Source organism: Mus caroli, unplaced genomic scaffold (assembly GCF_978045245.1).
Source record: "Mus caroli unplaced genomic scaffold, Mus_caroli_1 scaffold_1, whole genome shotgun sequence".
Lineage (NCBI taxonomy): Eukaryota > Metazoa > Chordata > Mammalia > Rodentia > Muridae > Mus > Mus caroli.
Window position 1 is genome coordinate 13,549,022 of NW_028227256.1, and position 24,145 is coordinate 13,573,166.

Sequence of the window (24,145 nt, forward strand, 5' to 3'; positions counted from 1 at the left end):
GATAAAACCTTTAGGTAGGAAAACAGATGCTGGGGGCTGGAGAGATGGCTCAAGTTTTAAGAGCACTTGCTGCTTGTGCAAAGGACTGTGATTCAGTTTGTAGTACCCACAAAGCAGCCCACAATGATCCACGGATTGCAACACCCCTCTTCTGGCATCTGAGGGCACTGGCAAACATGGTACACACACACACACATCCACGGATTCCAACACCCCTCTTCTGGCATCTGAGGGCACTGGCAAACATGGTACACACACACACACACACACACACACTAAACTTAAAAAAAAAAAAGCAGATGGATGCTGGGCCTTTGATACAAGGACTTTAGCAATATATATATAGTCTTATGACTTTGGGACAAGGCTTGTTGGTTGTCAAGAGCAGCCTGGGAAGTCTAGGCAGGTGCTGAACACCCACAATGGCCAGGGTACTAGAAAGAAGGGGAGGTGTTTTAAGGCTAGATTTACTAAGATCTGAACCCTTCCCCCCCCCCAAAAAAATGTGAGAAAGGATTAATGTGTCAGATTCTTTGGATTATCAGAACAGAAAACACCACCATTAAATTACACCAGGAAAGAGACATTTGCTTTTATTGGAGTAAGAGCAGAGACTCAAACACTTTCCATGTTGAGTTAAATGTATGCAGGACACAGGCATCCACACTCTGGCTCTTCTCAGTGGTACATATTCATCTACATTGGCCTGAAAGGCGAGGTAGACACGAAAAGATGCTTTCAATCTTGGATTTTTACTTTCCTTTCCCTGAGGAGAATGACAGGTGCACCTTACTGAATTGCAGGGCACACAGGTACTCCCGTGTATATGCTTGTGTTAACATGACAGTACTTTTTGAATAGCATTACCTAATCAAAACCTACCTCAAGGGACATTCACTGAGGCAGAGCTAGAGCACCATGGCTCTGGCCTTAGCTATTCAAGCACACAACACTATATCATCTGACCTCTCCATTCAGTTGTGTTTAATTAAGACTGTATGTTGCCTTTGTATGAACACAGTAAGCAACAGGGGGACTTTAACAGACCCACATATTCACAGCAGTTTACCTAGTGGAGAATAGGCTTACTATGAATGGTAAAAAACACGTTAAGGATTGTGGAGAACTGCAAAGTAAAAGCAAGTGCTGCTTTCTCTAACCATCTACTAACCTAGTAGTCAGCTGCTGCAACAGCTTGCTGATAGAAGATACCTATGAGAATAGATGACTCAAGAAAAGGAACTAGCTAAGCACACATTTCCTCCCTGCCTGAAGTGAGGTGCAGAGACAGCCAGCCCATCTGCTCACTCTCTTCTCTCTTCTTGTAGCTTCAAGAGTCACTCATCTTAGTTAGCTGACCAGTGAGCACACTCAGAAAAGCATCCAGGAATTCTTTATATGGTGTCCTTATTAACCACGACACTTTTAAGTTAAGCAACATCAGACTTATGGTAACTCAAAGTTTCAATTTTTAATTCCCAAATCCTCCTTGCCCTACTACTAGTTTTTGTTTTGTTTTTTCAAGACAGAGTCCTATTATGCAGCTCTGGCTGCCCTGGAACTCACTATGTAGACCAGGCTGGCCTCAAACTCACAAAGATCCATCTGCCTCCACCTCCACCTCCACAGTGACAGAATTAAAGGTACACACCACTGTACCCAGCTTGCCCTGCCACTCTTTAGTAAGATTTGTATTTTTTCAGTATCGGCACGAGGGACTGAGGCCAGGCAGGAGATAGCACTGTCTGGCCTCAGCCTTTTTAAAGTGTGGAGACAAGGTGTTAGGCTGTCCTGAATTATTAGTGATAACCTTCCCATGTGTTTGCAGAGTAGTTTTGATCACGGGCCAGGATTTGCTTCCCTGAAGCATAAAGCCCCCCACAGCTGAGTAAGGACCACCTCTGGATAAGCGGCTTCAGTGATCCCCACCCCATGCCGAGCGAGCGCTCATTTGGAAACAGATGCTGTCTGTTTCCATAATCTTTTAAATAGTAGGCTTTCATAGACAAGAAGCACTGTCCAAATTAAAGCTTACATTACTATAGCCTGCAAAGAACTCGCATGCTATCCAATCAGTATTCAAGGATATGGTATGGGGGAGCAAATGACTACTGCTTTATTATTAAAAGTTACTCGAGATCCATAGAGCGCACAAAGTAACCTGTGTCCAACTAAGAAAGGTTGGTACATGTATTCAAAAATATATAACACGGATTTGTCTGTCTTATACATTCTAGTTAAAAAGTAGTCACTTTACATATTTTTGTAACTTGTACTTAGAAAATATATATACCCACGCTATTCAAACCCTTAGGCCTGAGCTTCCCATCCCTAAGCACACTCTACTGTAATTACCCAAAGAATGTGGTGGCAACAATAGGAACACATTTACTCTGACCTGAACATGTACTAGGTAATTCAATAATCTACTCAAATAGTTCTGTATGCTGACAATCGGCCTCTATCTGAATGTTTTGTTATTATGAAGAGACTTGCACCTTTGTGGTATCTGATAACCTCAGAATGCCTTCACAGTTCTGCTTCAGGCTTTCAGACAGTAGAATTTTTCAGTCTTTCTATAGACCAGAGACTATGACAAGTGACGTCTCACAGAGAGTTCAGAAAACATTTTCAGTACGTTTTGTCTTTGAGGAAAAAAAAAAATGACACGACTGCATGAACTGGTGCTGAAAATCTGCTTCTCCTTCCCGAGGCACACCCAAGCGAGGCACTCCTGCTCACAGCAGAAAAGCCCAGCACAACCTCATCATGTAATCAGACTCATCACCAAATAATAAATCTGAGAACCAAAATTTCAACTAATACCTTACTTAGCAGATCACAGAACTATACAGCAAGCTAAGCCTGAAATGTTCAGTCTATGTGCCTCTAAAGATAATGATGCCTAAAATCCTGTCTGAGTTAATGAACAACTTATGTTGAGGAAAAGTCATTCACAAATGCTTTCACCACATTTAAATGTAAAGACAAGTTAATTCACTTGAGAAGTAACAGATTCTGGAAGAGGCCCTGTCTAATGGAAAACAAGTACAAATCCCTCCATGTCACTACCAAAGAAATTCAACGACAGTGCTCACAGCTCAGTTTTGTCAATTAGTCAATAAATACATTTAGCTACCTGCTGATGAAATGAAGTTAGGTACACCCCCACCCCCACCACACACACACCCATGTATCTTATTTATAGAAAGTATTTTTTCAATTTCTTAAAAATTTCACATGTAGCTGGGTGGTGGTGGTGGCTCATATCTTTAATCCCAACACTTGGAAGGCAAAGGCAGATTGATCTCTGTGAGTTTGAGGCTGGCTTGTCTACAGACAGCCAGGGTTACACAGAGAAACTCTTGCCTCCAAAAACCAAAACCAAAACCAAAAAATAAATAAAAAGACAAAAAAAAAAAAAAAGAAAGAAAGAAAATCAGATATAATTTTATCAATCTTTCTTCTCTAGATTCCCTAACCTTAAACAAAAATAAAAAACAAACTTATAAGTCAGAAGAGGAAATGAGAAGACATTGAGCATCTATGAGAAGAGAAGAGGTAGTAAGAAGTGACAGAAAGGTAGGGACAGAGACCTAAGAAGGACAATAACAAGGGCAGGAGCAGCTGCTGCCCCAGACAGCTCCAAAGACTGCAACCATGCAAAGGCATCAGAGGTCTCACTGGAGCAGCACACGACATGATGGTGGCTGACTGTGTGCTCTGTGGTGGTGTGAATGGAGCTGCCGCTGAGTGGCACCTCTGCTATGCAGCAGTCTCATAATGAATCTTCAGAATGGTATTTTTTAAAAACCAATTTACATGCATATAACAATTAAACATAATTATAACCTTTAACCTTCCACTAAGATACATTAAAAACAATATTAAAGATGAGAAATATAAGCAGCAGCAACCATGAAAGCTGAGACCTAGACACATTCAATTTTTTTTATTAAAAAAAAAACAAAAAACAAAACAAAAAAAACCCCTTTCAATATATAGTACCTCCTCTTCTACTCTATTCCTAGAAAATTTAAAATATTGCAAGTCTCAAAAACTACAGGCTTTATAAAAAGACTTCGTAGCTGGGCGGTGGTGGTGCACGCCTTTAATCCCAGCACTTGGGAGGCAGAGGCAGGCGGATTTCTGAGTTCGAGGCCAGCCTGGTCTACAGAGTGAGTTCCAGGACGGCCAGAGCTACACAGAGAAACCCTGTCTCCAAAAACCAAAAACCAAAAACCAAAAAAAAAAAAAAAAAATTCATTACAAGAAATAACACATTTACTCACCATTTTCATCTCTGATCATTTTCTTTACTGTCAATTTACCTTTGATGAAACCAGTCTCCAGATAGCTGGTTTAGGATCTCAATGTTGGTAATATTAATATTAATATTAATCATTACTTATATATGCATTTGCATGTATTTAAAATTCAGAAAGGGAAAATAGTAAGCCACCCTTGTCACTTAGTAACATGTGTCTACATGCCAAGTCAAAGCAACAAAGATTACAGTATTTTTCTAGCTGCTAACCCTTTCTCCTAGGACCTTTAAAAAAAAGCCCCACTAGCTAAAGAGAATTACATATAAATCCTTTAGAAGTAAATATAAACTCCCTAAGAGAACACCCACAAAACTGAAACTAACCTCTCTCCATAAAACCTATATAGCATTTGTCTGTATTTGGAAGGGCATCAAGTTCGTAACTTCAAAAACAAGGAATTGCCTGTATCTCATGTTAACAAAATCTGGCAAAACAAGAGAGCAGCCTAAAATAAATGTATGAGAGAGAGATGGGGGTGGGGTGGGGAGCAAACATACAGACAGACACAGCCCCTAAGTGTGAAAATATAATGTTGCAGGCTAGTACTTAATGGAGGATGCAGGAAGGAGGGATGAACACAGCGTATTTCATATGCATTTCTTGTAATTCTGGCTCTTTCAGTAGTAACATTACAGCAAAATATTTGTTTTATAACTTGCCCTCAACGAAACAATGACCCAGACACATCTTATGACTTTTAATAATGGCAAATAATTAAATGCAAGTGTAAAAGAGTTTTCAGTGGCTTCTAAATTCAAAGGAGTAATATTAATCTAATTATGAATTAGTAATAGTTGATGCTCCTATATTTTAGATATATTTTTAATTTCTTCACTTGGAACCAAAAATGAAGAAAAAGTGTTTGGTTTTTCACTATTTCCCATTTCATTTGAGTCTACCCTACAGTGTCTGTATAGAGAGAGGTATATTAAAGCACTGTTATAAAAATACAACTGAAGCTAGTAATCTACATTACAGCACTGTTACTGCTTGACCTGGTGTAGTAATTCCTTCGGTGAGTGATGTCACAGGCCAGGATTTTAGTAAGAGGACCACGGATAGGTAAGTGTTTCTTTTCTCCCTGTGTCCCCAACCCCTGACAAAAGAGTTAATTAATATTTAGAGCAGTGACATACACTTAACTTACAGCTGTAATTTCATCGTAGGAGCAGAAGAAAGGTAAGAAAGTAAAGATTTTTTTTCATGTCAAGAAGGCCAACTAATAAAACTGATAATGATTACTGTGGGAACTTATATACATGCAGTCAAGACAGAAGAAAACGTTTATAATCTTTAAAAAATGATGATTGCTCCCTAGTAGTATAAACAGTGTCCACAATTTGGTGGCTGGCCACGGATTTAATTTTTTTCAAGTTATTTCTACAGTAGACATATTTTTGAAGTCTACCCACCCCTGAGTTCAGCAGTTATACTTTTAGAGTGTAAAATTATATGCCCTTAATTAACAACATGTAAAAAGCTACAAAATGTCATCTACACAGAGATTAAAAACATTTTTTCAAATATTCTTTACCAATTATCAGTTGAATGATTTTTATGGGTTTACATACCGTCAGACCTTTCAGCCAACTGGCTTTTATTTTTAGCCCAAATTGATTAATATATTCACTGCAGGATATTCAAAAAGACTGTAACAGTAAGGCATCAGTAAAAATAACATTGTCATAGAAACAGAGCTTGCATATGTGAAAAGGTAATTTATAAAATACATTAATCACTTCTTAAAAAGACCTAGTTATAGAATCATTACATGGTACATGGTATTTAGGATGGAACCTTCTCAACAATTGTTTTATAGATCAGAGAGAGAGAGAGAGAGAGAGAGAGAGAGAGAGAGATGATAGATAGATACCTACATACATAGAGATAGATAAGAGTAGAGACAGACAGACAGGCAGACAGAAAAACTTCATCTAACTGTAGGCAAAATCTTCTCAACAAACAAAACAAATTCTTCCACGAAGCCCTACACAATGGGTATGTGAGACAAGTAAGCAAACATGGTTTTTATAGTATCCTTTTACCAAAATCTTAAAATAAAAATGTCCACACTCTTTTGTTAAAACATTAAGCCTCTGTCAAAAATGTATTTCTCATTTTAGGGTACAGTATTGAAGGACAAGATGATACAAGTAAAGAAAATTTACAAGAAAAAAAAAAACTTGACAAAATTCTTTCAATTAAAGTATTATAACATTTAAACAACTGAAAACATAACAAAAGAAACAAGATTACAAACAAAAATGTTTATGGATTTTTTTCCAAACATAAATAAATGAAATAGTGTTTAGGCAATAGGGCTCATGCTGATGGCTAGCAGGAAGTAACAGAGTATAATATACTTGGAAAAATAATAACAGGCCCAAATGATGGATGGCAGTAATTTAATCATCACTGCCATTTTTTCTTTTACTTCCCAAACAACGCCTTGGTTAAACCATTCACACTCTATTATTCACACCTTTACTTCAGAGATTGAGGACTATATACAACAAATGAATTTATTTTCACCATAGGGATAACATATTGTACCTCTCTGCCAATGTTCCTTGAAAACTTTCCATGTCAAAACAATTTGACAGCAGATATAAACAATTAAATAAATATGCAATGATCTTTCTTACGGTCCTTTAAAGATGCATGTAATTTCATGCTGTTAGCCTTAGGATCACAGTGCATAGAATCCAAATATAAACAATTGGGGTGGCTTTCAATGTAATGTTGGATCCCTCACTTTCCTTATAATCCCACAACAACTGATAAATTCATTTCATAGGCCCTATCATGCATTAATCACCGAGTGGTGGGAGTTCAGAAAACTCTTCCTTTTACAACGTCCATTGCCGGCAATGAACGTCCCCAAACCACTGAGGAAGTCACTGTTATTGCACAATACATGAGGACCTGGAACTTTTCCAAAAGCTTAAAAAAATAAAAATAAAAAATGGAATTATATTTGACATTTCCTGACACCTGCATTAATACTGTATGACTAATAAAAGCATGTCAGTTGACTGGACTGAACCAGCGATCAACATGCGCCCAGAATGCACACGAGTAAAAATGCAGTAAAAGGAAGTAGTCTTCATTGCCTATAGGTCACTTCCAGTCAAAGGTTAAAGTTCAAAGACTGAATGATCAAAGTGCTCATTTCTCAGTAGGACTATCTTCTGCTACAGGAGGAGGGCAGCGGCATCAACAAGTGTCATCTTTAAGGAAAGGAGAAAAAGAGAATTAGAAACTGAAGCATGTATAAGTTCATCTACAAGCTCATTGCATGGAGAAATAATGCCAAGTAGCAAGAACGTGGCCGGCCTGACTTGCCGTTCTCAATCTTTACAGATGAAAATTTGTGTTCAGTTATATAATATAAGCAAACCAACCTTTACTCTTTCAAGGAAATGAGAGCTTGCACAAACTTTAAATTAATATATGATTAGTATATCAGCAGTTCAATTAGAACAAGAAATTGGTATGCTAAGGTAAGCACATATTCGGACACATCTGAAGAGACGTTTTCTATAAGCAATTCCTAAGCAGTCATGAGATTCAACATTAAATAGCACACACCTTTAGTCTATAAGGTAACCCTTCTTCAATAGTAAGATACAACTTCCCAAGCGATCAATAGACAACGTTAATGTCCCTTCAGAAAACTAATTCTCAAAAAGTATTCACAATATCCAGAAATATTCATATGCAAGGTCATTTAAAACCCTCAATACCTACAATACCTCCTGGCAGCCTCCACATATTATATTTAGACAGTACATAACTGTAGTGTCTATGACTTATTTTAGAAAACTAATTTTGCAAAAAAACGCACGTGAGGATTTGAGGACTGTTACTTTTCAGAAAGAAGCTTGGGACCAGCAGTAACTGCCAAGTGCTATGCAGCCTTATAAAGGAAGAGCTCAGGAAACACTGGCCACAGTTTTTACAATAATTCCACACAAAGGCTGATAAATTAGTGCTAATGGAATTTCCACCAATAAAGACTAAGTTAATTCTGTCATGCCAGGGGAATTCATGGATTATAATATACATGGTAAATAAACTATATTTTAAAAATAAATCAGAGCTGACAAGATGGCTCAGCAGGTAAGAACGCTGACTGTTCTTCTGAAGGCCCTAAGTTCAAATCCCAGCAACCACATGGAGGCTCACAATCACCCGTAATAAGATCTGACGCCCTCTTCTGAATGCTGGTGTGTCTAAAGACAGCTACAGTGTACTTATGTATAGTAAGCAAATCTTTGGGCTGGAGTGAGCGGGGCCGACTGGAGCGAGCAGAGGTCCTAAAAATTCAATTCCCAACAACCACATGAAGGCTCACAACCATCTGTACAGCTATAGTGTACATAAAATACATAAAATAAAAATAAATAAATAAATCAATAAAAAAATTAGTCATAGGTTGGTGATAAACCTCAGTGGCACAGTATTTTCCTAATCCTGGGCATAGTTTAAATCATTTAAAAAAAAATCATGCAGGCTCAATCCCCAGCATCAACAATAAGCACCAAGAGCCCAGGAGATATTGAATGTGCAGCCAACCTGGGCCAAACACCCTCTATCAAAACAAGACAAATGGGCTGGAGAAATGGCTCAGAGATAAGTGCTCCTGGAGTGGATCACAGTTCTATCACAGCATGGATGGTGGGTTACTCACAATGACTTATTAACTCAAGCTCCAGGGAAGCTCTTTTCTGACCGTTGAGAGCACGAACACACACACACACACACCAAAATCTGACACTATTTTGAGATAGGGTTCATGCAGCTCACTCTGGTCTCAACCTTGCTTAAGTAGCCAGGGCTGGCTCCTCATCTTCCTGCCTTCAAATTCTAAGTGCTAAATGGCATGACTAAACCCTTCAAATGAAAAAGAACACACTGAAGAAAAAAACAAGTGGGGAATTTATATCCCTTATGTTTCATATCAAAATACCCACTACTGTGGATTTGAAATAAGATGTACTTGTGAATGTAAACCAAACAGGAATATGAAGGAGTTTCTCAAAAATACTACCTACCTCTCAAATAAAGAATGTTTTAGTTGTGTGTGTGTGTTTGGATTTTGAAGGTTTTTTTTGATTTGTGTATGTGTGTGTGTGTGTATTTATGAGTATATGCGTGTAGTGTTTGTCAGTGGGATGGTTTGTTTTTGTTTTATTCTGTGTGTGGGTGATTATGTTTTGGACAGGCTCTTGCTAAACTTTTGAGGCCAACCTCAAGTTTGCAATCTGCCTACAATGCCCTCCAAAGTAGATGGATTATAAGAATGTCATCTCAAGATATTTAAGACAAACACGACAACCCATCCAACTTAAATCTATAAGCTATAGTATGGCGAGGAGCTCTACCCGATATGCCAGTGTATTGAGATGAACGTTAGAGTGGCACAGAAAATTATACATAAAGTTACTAAACCCAATCAAACATGGTATTTAGTAAATTAAAAACAAGCTTGTATTTCTAAAGACATACCATAAGTTTTAGATGGCAGCACAAATTTACCTTTATGAATGGTTGTTCATTCTGGAAGATTTGCAGTGTGGTAGGTTTCTGTAGAATGTGCTAATAAAATGATTATAAAATCCCTAAAGCTTTCTTCTATCCCAGTCTGCATCTTAGATTAAATGTTAAAATAAATTTAGGTTGATATGGTTGTACCTGCCTTGAACACTTTAGTTTTGTGGAAATGTATTAAGTTTTAAAGTTTGAATTCAATGATCTTTAACAACAGGAATCCCAGGTACTTAAAAGGTTATAAATCCTCAATAAATACATGTAATGAAGCCGGTACTAACTGGTTTGAACCTGAGTAGGAGTCAAAATCATCACTCTTCTTTCCCATAGCTAAGAGGTAAAAACCAAACAACAAAACAAAAAACCTTCAAGGAATAGAGTTTTCTAACTGTAAGCAAACATTATTAATAGATGCTAGATAGGCACACACAGGAACACTGGAATCAATCCTATTTTGGGTTAGGACAAGTATATGACTATAAAAGGTTGTGAAAGACCATTAATAGTCTTTAACCTCTTGGCTAAACTACTGTGGTAATATAACACCTTGAAAAGAAAATCCCAGAATAATGATGTTAATTGTCTCTGGAACTACCAAAGCCTCTACTAAAATCCCATCTCCAATATAACACAGAGAGGTTACCTCCATCACCACTGACTTCATTGAGCTTATGGGAATGTAAGAACTAGAGAAAGGTCATTACATTCATTCCCCCACAATTATAAAAGGCGTATTACCCTGGAAATCCACCTCCTCAAGTCTCACCAGGACACAAAACTAGAAAAACACATGGCGGTACCATGAGAGACAAAATATTTACAGTTAAGTTTTTTCTCATAACAGTTGAAGGAATTAGTTTTCCTTTGCCAAATGGACTCAAGGAAGATTTTAAAACAGACAGGAAATAGAACTGTCACCCGTGAGGAGGGTGAAGGTACTGACAAACCACTCAAGCTCTGGATTCAGGAATTTAGTAATTTTGTAGCCGTAAAAGGTAAAACAAACGGTTCACAATTAGTATAAATTTGTGAATCTATGGACAAAAGGCTATAAAGCAGGAAGAAAAAGAGGTATTTTTGTTTTAATTTTCGAGACATGGTCTCCAGTAGCCCAAGCTGGCTTTGAACTGGGAACATAGAAGATGGAGAATTCATCTGTCTTCCCTCTAAAAGGCTGGGTGACATTTGTGTCCCACTTATGTGATGCAAGACTTTCTCATATGCTAGGCAAACATTCTACCAACTGAGCTACATCCCAAACCCTAAAGCATTAACACTAATAATCTGAGATAGTCTTATGTTCCCTCCTCCTAAAATCTTCATAATTCTACAGGAATGCTCCATGCAGTTTGAAAGAAAAGGTTGCTCAACTTCTTCCCATATTAAACTCAACCATTTGTTACACATGCTATCTAAATACTATGCTGAATCCATTGCCTATAAACCTTCATTTCTGATTCAGACACTCAAGTGTGAACTTAACCTAATGACTAACTGACCACATCACAGTCTGAGTGCTTTAAAAATCAAGGGTCTGGACTCCCCTCTTGAAAACAACTAGATATGAAAGATTTTTAATACTGACTCCAGAAAACAAGTTTTATTATCAATTGTTTTTTGTTGTCTATGTCATTGTAATACTTTTATAGCTAATAAAATGATACTGTGTATCTTCCTATGAATAATTTTTTTTTCTTTCGAGACAGGGTTTCTCTGTATAGCCCTGGCTGTCCTGGAACTCACTCTGTAGACCAGGCTGGCCTTGAACTCAGAAATCCACCCACCTCTGCCTCCCAAGTGCTAGGATTAAAGGCGTGCGCCACCACTGCCCAGCTATGAATAATTTTTTGTCTGATGATAAAAATTCTGCAGTTTGTTGGTGTAGCCATGACCTCCTAATAGCTGTGGTTGTCTGTACAATACCTGCACAAAGCCAAGCCAATCAATGTTGTGCTCACAAGCTCCCACCCCTAACTCAGGAGTGATTGACAACTGACAGCTTGGGGGGGGGGGGAGGGAGGAAATATTAGTTTTCCTTAACAGTGTAGACCCTGATACCTCAACCATACTCCAGCAGCTGGCCTCATCCATGAGCAATGGTTATCCCAAACTGAACATGGGAGGGGAGGGGAGGGGAGGGGAGGGGGAGGGGGAGAGGGAGGGAGAGAGAGAGAGAGAGAGAGAGAGAGAGAGAGAGAGAGAGAGAGAGAGAGAGAGAAAGACAGAAAGGGGGGGCATGAGGTTTGGGAGAGGAATATGAAAAGGTGGGCATGGATCTGGGAAGGGTTAGAGGAAGGAGTGGGATGTGAATGTGATTAAAATACACTGTATGAAATTCTCAAAGAAAGCCATTCATTATAAAAAGAAGAAACCAAAAATCTTTGGGTTCTAAATCATTCATTCAAAAATACGATTCTATATAAGGAAGATTCCGTGTCTTTTCTGGCCCTAATTGTCTCTGCTCAGTTTATTTTTCAGAGCAGACAAATGCCTGTGTTAAGTCCAATGCAGATATAACCTAATTAGAAAAGTGGTCCTGGAAAGCAGTCCTATTTTCAAGTAACAGTAAGAAATATATAGTCACATACTAATACAATTTCTTATATTCCAAACTCTACCTAATATGATTACTTTTTAATAAACCACTGTTTTAGAAACTTCAAAATCAATCAATATGAGGTATGAAGCATACAAATGGATTAGCAGTAAGCTAAGAAGGACTGACCTAATTTGAAAGAGATTCTAAATAAGAATAACGTAGACAAGCAAAATTTAAGCTCCAAATATTGTATGAAGACCTAACTGTTGTCTGGTAGATCAACTTCAGCCTGACTTCTAAGGTTGCCATCTTTGAAAACCAGGAGCTTAAATGATTTCAGACTTGTCATCTTCCACTATTAGTGACTCCATCCTGCCTATATGAAGTCCTAAATTCATATTTATTCCAACTAAATCTCCCTCGCCTCTCTGCTTCCATGTATGCTATACATGCTAACCCATGTATGTTGTTAGTGCCATGCAGAATGGCTATAGAGCTGAACGCCTCAAACGTAATGCCACTTAATCTCTCAAGACTAAAACGCTAGCTTTCTGTGTGCACATGTGGTGAGGGAGAGGGGGAGGGAGAGGGGGGGGGAGAATGAATTTGTAGATTAGAAAGTATGAGGGGAAGAGTTTATCCAAATCCTGACTGTGAGTTCGTGCACATGTGTGTTGAACCTGGGCCTCATTGACCAGACAAGGTGAACACTAAGATACATCCCACTCTTGGCCCTGAATCTTTTGAAACAGTTTCACAGACCACATATGAAAAAGGATCTGTCTTTATAATCCTTTGAGAATTAGGTAACACTAATGTCCTGACCAGTTTTTGCCAATGGACACAAGCTAGAGTCATTTGGGAAGAGGGAACTTTAATGGAGAAAGTGCCTCCATAGGACTGACCTGCGTGTGGGGACTCCTTTGATTAATGCTTGATGAGAAGGGCACAGCCTACTATGAGTTGTGTCACCACTGATCCAGGACCACCTGGACATATAAAAGAAAGCAGGCTAAGTATGCATGAGGAGCAAGCCAGTAAGCAGTGTTCCTCAATGGCTTCTGCATCAGTTCCTGCCTTAAGTTCCTGGTCTGACTTCCCTCAGTGATGGACCATGACCTGTGTGTAAAGCTATAATAAGCTCTTTCCTCTCCAAGCTGCTTTTGGTCATGGCGTTTTATCACAGCAATAGAAACCCTAAGACAGCTAAGAAATAAGTCCATAGGGCTTGATAATATGGCTTTAAAGCCGCTAAGTCAAAGAGTGGAGATTCTTTGAGCTCAGGAGTGCAAAATTAGCCTGGTAAACAGAGATAATGAGAAAAATAAAAGCATCAACAAGAATAAGTATTTATAAGCCAGATGTGGTGCCATCCCGCCCCCGCCCCCCAATCCTAGCACTCAAGAACCAAGAGGATCACCACAAGTTCAAGGCCACTCTGGCTGTCACAAGTTCTAGACAAGTCAGGACTATATAGTGGGAAGAAAAGGGAGAAGGAAGGGCAAGGGCAAAGGACAGAGCATTGATGCACATGTTTTGAAAAGTGAGTGTTAAAGATGATCAGTGAAGATCTTCTAAAATCGAACCTGCAAAAGATAACTGGCTTTGGGGAAAATTCCAATAAAGCTAACAACTTAGGCTTTTTGTGAATAGATATGATTATGTCTATCGTTAAGGTAATGCAAATTCAACAATTCTGAACCATATAATAATAATGTTTATAATGCCTGTAACTAACTGGCATTTAGATGTGTACAAAGGAAAAGACAATACCATGCTCCAACTATTGAAAGGTCTTAGCCTCTTATACATGATGGAAAAAAAAAATCAAACAAGAAGCATCCTAGCTGGATGGTACAGCACCGTTTCAGCGGACTGTGCTCCTTTCCTGAGTACAGATGCAGCACATTTGTCTCAAAGAGAAATGGTACAAGGTTATCTAGGCAGTCAGGGTTCACGTGGGGAAAGAAAGCATTAAAAAAACAGAGAGCGCCACCTTGAGTCAGCAAATGTACTTTAAACATTATTTACAAGCAAGTGCACAGTGGCTCAGTGCAAACCTGACCCCCACATACAAGCCGAGGCGTGCACACACAGTAACAATAAAGAGCTGTTGCTCACAATTCATAGTATCTGTGACTGCATATACAATACCTGTACATGACAGTCAAAATCCTACCATGGGTGGCAATGGAGGCTGAAAAATCTCATCCCTACCTGGTGAGGAAGCATCAGCTAGCTCTCTTAAGAGCTGTGGCCCCTGACAAGCTAGCTACCCATGCTCTAGTACAGCAGTTCCAAATGTGGGTTGCATCCCAAATTTGTAGTCATGCACCCCTACACCCGCCTCACCGATAACTTTCTTCTTAAATAGCTAACTATTACTCTTCTAGATGTTTACTGAATTCCATAAACTTATAATCTATTGTCTGTCTTTTACAGTAGCTGTCTTTATGGCACAGGCTTGCTTCACATCTGTAACATAGTCAAGGATCATCTTGAACTCCTGATTCTTCTGTCTCTAATTTCAAAGTTCTAGGATCTCAAGTATGAAGCCCATACCTGACAATCTCTGTAATCTGTAAAGAATGCACCCTAGGAAGGAAATCAACATCTCATGGCGAGTTCTCTCCCAGTCTTCCCATCTGAGTCAGGGTCCTCTGGGGTGTGTTACTCACTTCCCTCCCTATTACACTGGGCATGTACACTCCCCTGGCCCCAGCACTGCCTCCTTACACTGGGCACAGTGCCACTGCATCCACTGTGCTCACCTTAGCTGAGCATTTGGAAATGTTAACGTTTAAATTTATAGTTTAACGAGCACAGAAGATTTCACATTGAACAGAAAGACAAAGGGCCATATTCTCATTAAGTTTTGCCAAATTTGATTTCTTTAGGTTAATAAAATGGAAAAACCAAAAGCCCCATCAATGAAAATAAAAAACTTTTATGGATATAAAGGGGATATAGCTCAGGCCTAGGACTGTCCAGCAGGCATGAGATCAGGAGATCCATTGCCAAATACCAAAGAAAAAAAGAAGTCCACTGGGGAATATAAACATTTGCTTTCAATATAAGCTATATCCTTGAGATAGCAGTAAGATTGGTTTACATATGATTATTTGTAATTGTCATAAATTATGCATTATAAGTCTATATATTACCCCTGGAACAAGGAAAACAGAAAGTTAATACTATCGAGGATATTTTCTTCAAAAAGCTAAAACAGGCAGAACATCAAATATTCAAAGAATAGCTGAATGGGGCTTGACCGGGAATGTCCCACATAGGCTCACAGATTTGGTCCCTAGGGAGTGGCACACTTTCAAAGGGTTAGATGGTGTGTCCTCACTGGAGGACATGTGTCACTGGATCAGCTTTGGCTGTGAGGATTCAAAAGCCCACACCAAACCCTGTGTGTGTGTGTGTGTGTGTGTGTGTGTGTGTGTGTGTATGTTTCTCTCTGCCTGTGGAGCAGGAGGTAGAGCAGGATGTAGCTGTCAGCTACTGCTCCAACATCTGCCTGCACTCTGCCATGCTTCCCACCATGATGATAACGGACTAAACCTCTGAAACTGTAAGCCAGCCCCTGACTAAATGCTTTCCTTTATAAGAGTTGCCATACCTCTTCATGATGTTTCGTCACAACAACAGAACACTGACTGCTGTGACAGGCTTGACCATGTTGGTTGTTGGCAGTATGGAGACTTTGGAATAGGAAAGCAGTTGAACTTGGGGCTTAATGGGCCAAACTAGTAAGAGTGTGGGAGACAGTGGTGCTGGCGCAGACTGAGCCCAGCTCAAGAGGTCTCAGAGGAAAAGGTTATTAGTCAGTGGTCTAGAGACTGTTGTTCTGATTACTTTGGCCAACAATGTGGCTACTTTCTGCTCTTGTCCAAAAACAAAAACAAAAACAAACAAAAATCTTCCTGAGACTAAACTGCAGAGTTCTGAATGGGCAGCACTGGTAGAAGAGATTTCAAGACATCCTAGCTTTAAGTCTTATGGTTATTAGTGATCTATATCTATTTCTGTAGATTTATAATGGAAAGGAACAAGCTGAGTATGGAAAAAAGACAAAAAAAGTACACTTTGAGGAGAAAAGGAATACCAGGAAATATAATGGAGCAAAGTCCTGTGCTTAAGGAAAAGCCTGATGCTAAATGGAATAATCGGAGGGGTGGCCTTAGGGTAAGACCCCACCCAGCTAAGCTTCCAGCATGAAAGAAATGAAAGAGAAGTCTAAGCAGTGAAGGAAACAACTGACAACAGAAAGCTGATGCATACATACTGAACAAGGGAACCATATTTCAGCCCCTGCAAGCAGCAGAATTTTGGAAGCTTTGACCATGTGGTTCTGACTTTAGAGTCAAGAATACAAAAAAAAAAGGAGTTACAGAATCTCCCTTTGTGGCTAAGGAAAGCCACAGAGGCCAGGAGTATTCAGGGGTGTCCCAGCTTGGAGGTTCAGAGAGAACATTGTATAAAGCTGTAAAGGTGAAGCCTGGATTGTGCTGGAGACCCCATGATGCTGGAGATGCCAGAGTCACAGAATATCTGCTAAGGAAAGCTGCAGACCAGGTATAGAAACCAGACTAAGAGAGAAGAGTGTGTTATTGTAGTCAGCAAAGCTGAAAGGAGTTAGAGATCTGAAGAATGTTTTGACAACAGACATAAGGATGCAGTTTGGAGTTTGCCCTAACGGTTTTATGTATTGCTTTGGTCCAATATTTCCTCCTTATGCTCCACTGCCCCCCGTGTGGAACATTAATGTATAGTCTATGCCATTGTGTGTTGGAAGTATATGATCCTTTTTTTTTTTTTAATTTTGATTTGATTTTGATTTTACAAGGGTTACAGCCTTGAGTCTCAGAAGGGACTTTGAACCTTTGAACTTTGTACTTTTAAACAATGCTGAGACAAGTAGACTATGGAGACTTCTGAAATGGACTGAATGATTTTTGCATTATGCTATGGGTACAAGCCTATGAGGGCCAGGGAATGGGCTGTGGTGGTTTGAATGAGAACAGTCTGTAGAGGATCAGGGATTTGGTCACTAGGGAGTGGGACTAATTCAAAGAATTAGGAGGTATGTCACTAGAGGTGGGCTTTGAGGGCCCACGGCAAACCCAGAGTATCCTTGTCTGCCCATGGGTCAAGCTGTACTTCTCAGCTACTGCTCTAGCATCTGCATGCTGCCATGATGATAATGGACTAAACCTCTGACACTATAAGCCAGCTCCAATTAAATACTTTCTATTACAAGAATTGCCAAGGTCATGGTGTCTATCACAGCACTAGAAAAATGACTAAGACAAGCTGTTGGGACCAGAGCAGCTTTCTCTAATGAAAATGGTAACTTTTGTAATTGCCTCCAATAACAGAACTGAATACACAGGGCATCAGAACTATTTCACAGAAAGGGTCCTCACAGATGGCTCTACTTTAAGATAAGATTATGATGGCCTTCAGTCAATCACAGTGATATACATCTATAGTCCCAGCACTTGGGAGGCAGAGGCAAGGAGGACACCTGCAAGCTGGACTACACAGCTAGTTCCAGGATACAAATAAACAAAAGCGTCTCAACCCTCAAAAATCACAACAAAACAAAAACACACAAGATATTAAATGGTATTGTTGGAATCATTAAAGTAATGCTAATTTTACTTCTCCTATGATAGGTATGATTGTTTTAAAAATTTAGTCTAATACCCACATTTTCCAAAATTTTCTACAATGTAATATTACAAAAATGTTACCTCAATTACATTCTCTCACTACTTCCCCAAGTCTTACAAACATCATCTTTCAAATAAAAATAATGAAAATTTGTCACTAGAAATTAAAACTGCTCACCATGATACCACCATTTTGTTTTCTTTGGATTCTTGTTACATGTTCGCACATAAAAGGAATTATCTGGTGGTCGTCTCTGAAGCAAAAACAAAACAACAACAAAAAAGAATTTAAACAGGTAAGTTCTGAAAGAAAGTGACTGAGAGAAGTGAGTTTAGCAAAATTATTACAGAATGAAGGAAAACAATGGATACACTAAAACACAAGTAGCATGTCGGCCTCGATTGTTTTCAGCAGGGCTGTGGGAACAGTCAGTTACAGTACCTGGCAGCCAAGTGCTTCACGCTTATCTTTCCCATAAAGTCACTTAATGAACTAACACAAGACCTACTTAACCAGAGTTGTCTGAAGAACTCCAGCAACTTTCAAGTCTCCACACAGGCTTATCATTTTATTGTAATGTACTAGGGAGAGAGCAGATGATTCTGACTCAAACAAAATCTAAGAGGAAAGATGCTTTAGTGCTTATAAGCAACAGTGACCTTGCTGCTCCTGTGTCCTGACTGGAACAATACAGAAAACTTGGCACCCTGAAGGACATCTGGCAAGAGTGATGCTAAACACATTGGAGGAAAACTGGGAGAGACCCTGCCTGAAAACTACTGGGTACCAGCCTGACATGAGTATATCTTTCTGCTCAAAAGTCAAGTTTATTCTAATGCTGTAGTAAAAGGGACAGCTTCCAACATAATAAAAGAGAGCTTTTGGCTAACTTTTACAATAACTTTGATAAAACAATGTCTTTCTTTCCCTATTAAATATCTTTTGCAGTGTTTAGACTAAATTAACTATTTAGACTAATGAAGATGAGAGATTAAGAGAACTCCTTTTACTGAGGCTGATTAAGAACTGCATCATTTAAGAAAGGTCTAGCCAGAAAGTAGTAGCAAGTGTGATGGAAAACCTAGACTGCTGGGAAAAAAAAACAGCCCATTCACTTAACACTTCTAATGCTTATATACTTAGCTGTCAGCTGACCCTTCCAGTGCCCTTAGGAGTTCACATCAACGGTAATTTGAATCATCAACAACAAAAAGACTATTTGGGGGCTGGAAAAATGGCTCAGTGGTTAAGAGCACTGACTTCTCTTCCAGAGGTCTTGAGTTCAAATCCTAGCAACCACATGGTGGCTCACAACGGATGCCCTCTTCTGGTGTCTCTGAAAACAGCTACAGTGTACTTATATATAATATATAAATCTTTAAATTGAAACAAAACAAAACAAAAAACTGTTTGGGTGCAATTTGTTAACTATTCCAAGATTGTCCAGATACAATTTTGAGAAAAATCTCTTTAAAAAACAGGATTACAAAATAGAGTTATGTATTTTTTTTTGTGTTACCTAGCATTCAGTAGGGAGGGGGAAAAAAATCAAGCATCTAATAAATGCTTAATTTTATATTCACAGAAATTCTGACTTAAATTATCATCACAGTTAAGCCTATCATACAAGAATTCTACTAAAAATAGTTTATCAATAGCAGCAAACCAGACAGTGAGTGGAATGATGGAGGCAGATGGAGTAACGGTTCCTCTCTGGCACTTGGGAGTAAAACATTCCATGTAAATGCAAACAAAAGCTAGTGAGCATCACTAATGACCATCAGGCCATGCAAGAGCAATGAGCAGACAATCTCCAGAGGCCATCTCAATGGCACTATATGCAAACCCTGTGGTCATCACCTCACTGAGGAATCATAGGCATATAGAAGCCCTTGTAAGAACAAACTGCTCTGCCCCCCAGATGAAAGGCTTTGTGTGTGCATGTGTGTGTGCACATGTGTGTGTAGATGTATGTACTTGCACACATGGGCACGCAATATTGAAGTAATAAATGAAGAAGACTCAAAACAACGTCTACAGTTAAACAAAGCTTGATTACACCTTGAAAATTCAGAAGAAAGTAAAGTTAAAGTGATGTTAAGGCAGCTGGAGAGATACTCAGCAGTGAAGAGCACTGGCTGCTCTTGCAGAGGACCCTTGGAGCACCTTCATGATGCCTCACAATCATCTGTAACTCCAGCTCCAGGGAAGTCAATGCTCTCTTCTGGCCTCCACAGGTACCAGGCATGCTCACAGTGTACAGACATACATGGAGGTAAAACACTCATACATATAAAAAGTAATGTATTTGCAAAGTGTTGTTAAAAATGCATGTATCATACTTCATCTAAAATAGTTGTTTTGCACATTTTAATATTTCTTTCTTCCTTTCTTTTGTTAAAGATTTTATTTATTTTATTTTTATGACTACACTGTAGCTATCTTCAGACACACACCAGAAGAGGGCATCAGATCCCATTACGGATGGTTGTGAGCCACCGTGTGGTTGCTGGGAATTGAACTCAGGACCTCTGGAAGAGGAACCAGTGCTCTTAACCGCTGAGTCATCTCTCCAGTCCGCATTTTAGTATTTCTGAATGCGGATACTGAGCATGCTTAGCTGCTCAACCATCTTGGTGTACTTTGCCCCACTCAAAAACAGACCTCTTCTGAATTAACACTGAAACTTATTTAGTGAACTTATTTATTTATTATTTATTTAGAAACTTATTTAGTAAAACAGTGACTCTGGGTGTTACAGATTATAAATTTATTGTTTAAAAATAAAGGATTATCGTAAAGATTCTCTAAATTCTAATTAAGAAAACACTAGTGGATTTACTCTGGAGAACAGAAAAACCATCTGCTAAGGACACATGTACAACCCCAGAGCTCCTACTTTAAAGGTATCTAAAATTTAACTCACACCATTTTTCACCTGGTCTTTTCCCCACTTCCATTAGAGACAGAATCTGTAGATGAATAAAGGAAAACAGAACAGAAGGTTCCAGAAATTCTACTGGTGAATGGTGTGCCTCCTTCAATCTAACCACTAAGATAGGAAAGCTCTGGATTCTAGGAAATTCTGAGAAATGCTGCCTTGGATGGGAAGCAGGGAAAGGCGATTTTTATTTCTCTTTCCCACTGTGAAATCTAAAAACAGGAATGTGCTGTACGCTTTCACTCTGTGCCTGTTTATGGAAATAAAATTCAGATTAAAAACATGTACACAAAAGTCCTGTTTAAAAATGATTAAATGACAGCTATAGCCTAGTTACTGCCCACATTGCTAGCATGTTGTATATTCAATAAACTATAAATTAGAAATATATATAAAACATTGACTTTGACTTCTAGTCTATTTAGAATGAAAGATAAAATAACAAAAAAGTCATTCACCGCCATTTAAAAACAAAAAGCATGAGTCCTCCTTCAAATACAGCTACTTCTATGTTGAAACTGTTAACCTCGCTATGCTTAAAGAGGAGACATTACCTGGAGGGACTGTGCAAGTCCTACCTTTTCTTTGCAGCTGGAAAGCATGCTGATAATGCTGAGACAGACTGACTGCACTGAGAGCGCCGGGGACCAGTCTTCTGTTAGAATGGATAAACAGATATGACCATTGCTATACACATGAGGATGAATGGGAATATTCTCACCAGTAAACATGACCTAAGAAAAAAATAAAATTCCATTAACGCTCAATATTCTCTATTAAAAACTAAAATACTCTCCACATTTAACAAGTATTAATTTTTAAGACATAAAATAAAAACAAACAAATAGATTTCAGGAGCAAATGCTCACCCATTACCAACAATTCAGTACCAACCTCACTGCATAAATAACCATGCAGTAGGTAGGAACCCACAGGCTGTTTTCATAGATTGCACTGAAAATGGTACTAGAAAATGGTAAACTCCATTTATAAGAATGTTTTTGTTTTGTTTTTTCAAATTCTACTCAGTCCCCACTAAGTACTTATTATTCATCTTTAATTCCAGCAGTTGGCAAGCAGAGGCAGGTGATTCTCAGTCACTGTGAGGCCAGTCCGGACTACACAGTAAGTTCCAAGTTAGCCCGGGCTACACGCTGAAAGCATATTTAAAAAAACAAATGCAACAAAACAAGACCTAAAAAACAAAACAAAAAACAAAATACACTAAAATTCTAAAGTATTTAATTCTGATACTATAACAAAAATCAAATCAAACCTGTTCAGGTAAAATAAGAAAATAATAAGGCAGAGTCTTAATTGGCTGCTGCTGTTTGCCTACTCCTCTGTCTACTCCCTGAAGTCGCTCCTTTACCTTACCTCAGCACAATTGTAATGGCCTTCCTCTGTCCTAACACTTCAAGGAAAGCACCTAAGCATCCAGAGAGGAAAGAGAATACATCTGCATATCTTAAAATTCCATTATGCACATCCCAAGACAATTCAAAGACAGCAGCAGCAGACTTAGGAACACCTATACGTGTGTGCCCCTCTCTACTCTGAAATGCTAGACAAAGAACTTGGGCCCACAGACATGCTACGTAGCATGTAAGTGCTCTACTCTGAGCTACAGCTCCAAGAGAAATCACTTGATTTTACATAAAATTCAAATTAAAATAATTCCCTAATCTTCAAGTCAATTGTATAAGATAGTAATACCATTAGTTCTGTCGTTTTAGCGGTTGCTCCTACCTAGTGATCACACTGTAAAAAGAACAACACCAGCATCACTTGAGTGAGGATCTGGTTAAGAATTCAGTCAGGCTCAGTGTGTCAGAGGACCACTACAGGGGCACCTTCTGCAAAGTCTGAGGTAAGGAATTTTACTTGAGCCTACAAGTTCAAAGTTATTTTGGGAAAATAGCAAAACTTTCTCTCAAACAAACACTAACAACAATCATAAATATAAATTCAAAGTTGCCAATTCAGAACCATGAGTCCCTACATAAAACCCAACAGTTCTCAACCTAGATTAACAGACTCTCAACCCTTGCAAAATACCAGCTACAGCAAAATAGCAAGGAGAAACCAAAGTCTAAATTATGACATAACATTTGTTGTTCTATAGAAAATAGTCAATGAAATCCACCTACCTAGAGTGAGGTATGTCCACATTTAATATAGAATAGATATTGTGAAGTTAAAATAAGCTAAGGCTTTTATAGCTATTTTAAATATATAGCCACAAATCTGATTTTACTAAGATTCTTAGAAACAGTCATATTAACAAGCCAATTACCCATGCAGTTGGCAGTCTGCTAACATTTTAAGTATTACTAGCATGCAATACTCAGTAAAAGAATCACTTTCAAACTTGCTTTCCTAAGCGTTTAAGATCTGGCCACCCACGTCCACCCTCCCCACAGAAGGAAGGTAGAAACAGCACACCAAGCATCATGATGAGAGACATCAGTTCCTTGTCTAGCATGAACGCATGGGCTGTTCGCCTGTGAACAGCTGTTCTAGGAAATGCCATTCATTCAGCTGAGATCATTGCTCTCGCCCTAAAAACACCCAGCTTTGAACAGTCTTCAATTCTACATTTTCTGAGTCTACTCACAACTGCTTTTTAGTGGAATTTTAGAAGTATGAACCACAGCTTATCACAACATATTTGTAGACTGTGTTACACATGTCTAAAACAGGGATTTACAAATGCCACAGAATACAGATCAGCAGTGTTTTCACTGAGAACAGAGGCAATACCTTGAGAATTTACTCCCTGGTCACAATTCCTTTTAAAAAGTATCCTCATCCCAAAGGTCTCTTAATTAAGAAGTCTATGAAAATTGTGCTTTGAAAGTGCCAACAGTAAAAACCTGTCAACTTTTTAACATGGCTATCAACAATCACCAATCATCATAGGCAACCAGATACAAGGGTCCTGACAACTGACTACTCATTCCCAGAGCAAAGGAGAAGCAGTATTCTCCTTGGAAAAACATTGTTAACAATGTCCATGAGCCAGGAACTGTGTACCTACCCAAAGGAAATGCAGACAGAAGAGACAGTGGTGAGGGTGAGAGAGGGAAGCTATGGTGAAAG

At 38.8% G+C, this 24,145-nt stretch overlaps 1 protein-coding gene across 7 annotated transcripts in view; it reads right to left on the minus strand.

The window, feature by feature from the left end:
- Window positions 1-357: 357 nt before the first annotated feature.
- The window catches only part of Ube2w (ubiquitin conjugating enzyme E2 W), a 58,201-nt gene continuing 34,413 nt past the window's right edge, over window positions 358-24,145 (minus strand). For 3 of the 7 annotated variants that reach the window (XM_029476454.2, XM_021172012.3, XM_029476443.2), the window contains exons 4-7: window positions 21,622-21,777; window positions 18,280-18,355; window positions 13,326-13,409; window positions 5,668-7,558 (exon numbers count right to left, since the gene is read on the minus strand). In XM_029476454.2, coding sequence (XP_029332314.1) covers window positions 13,348-13,409; window positions 18,280-18,355; window positions 21,622-21,777 — 294 coding nt within the window. In that variant the 3' untranslated portion in view covers window positions 5,668-7,558; window positions 13,326-13,347. Of the gene's footprint in view, window positions 767-5,667; window positions 7,559-13,325; window positions 13,410-18,279; window positions 18,356-21,621; window positions 21,778-24,145 lie in introns of those variants that run through there. The other 4 variants (XR_003836462.2, XM_085835785.1, XM_029476448.2 and 1 more) reach the window with 4 other exon arrangements.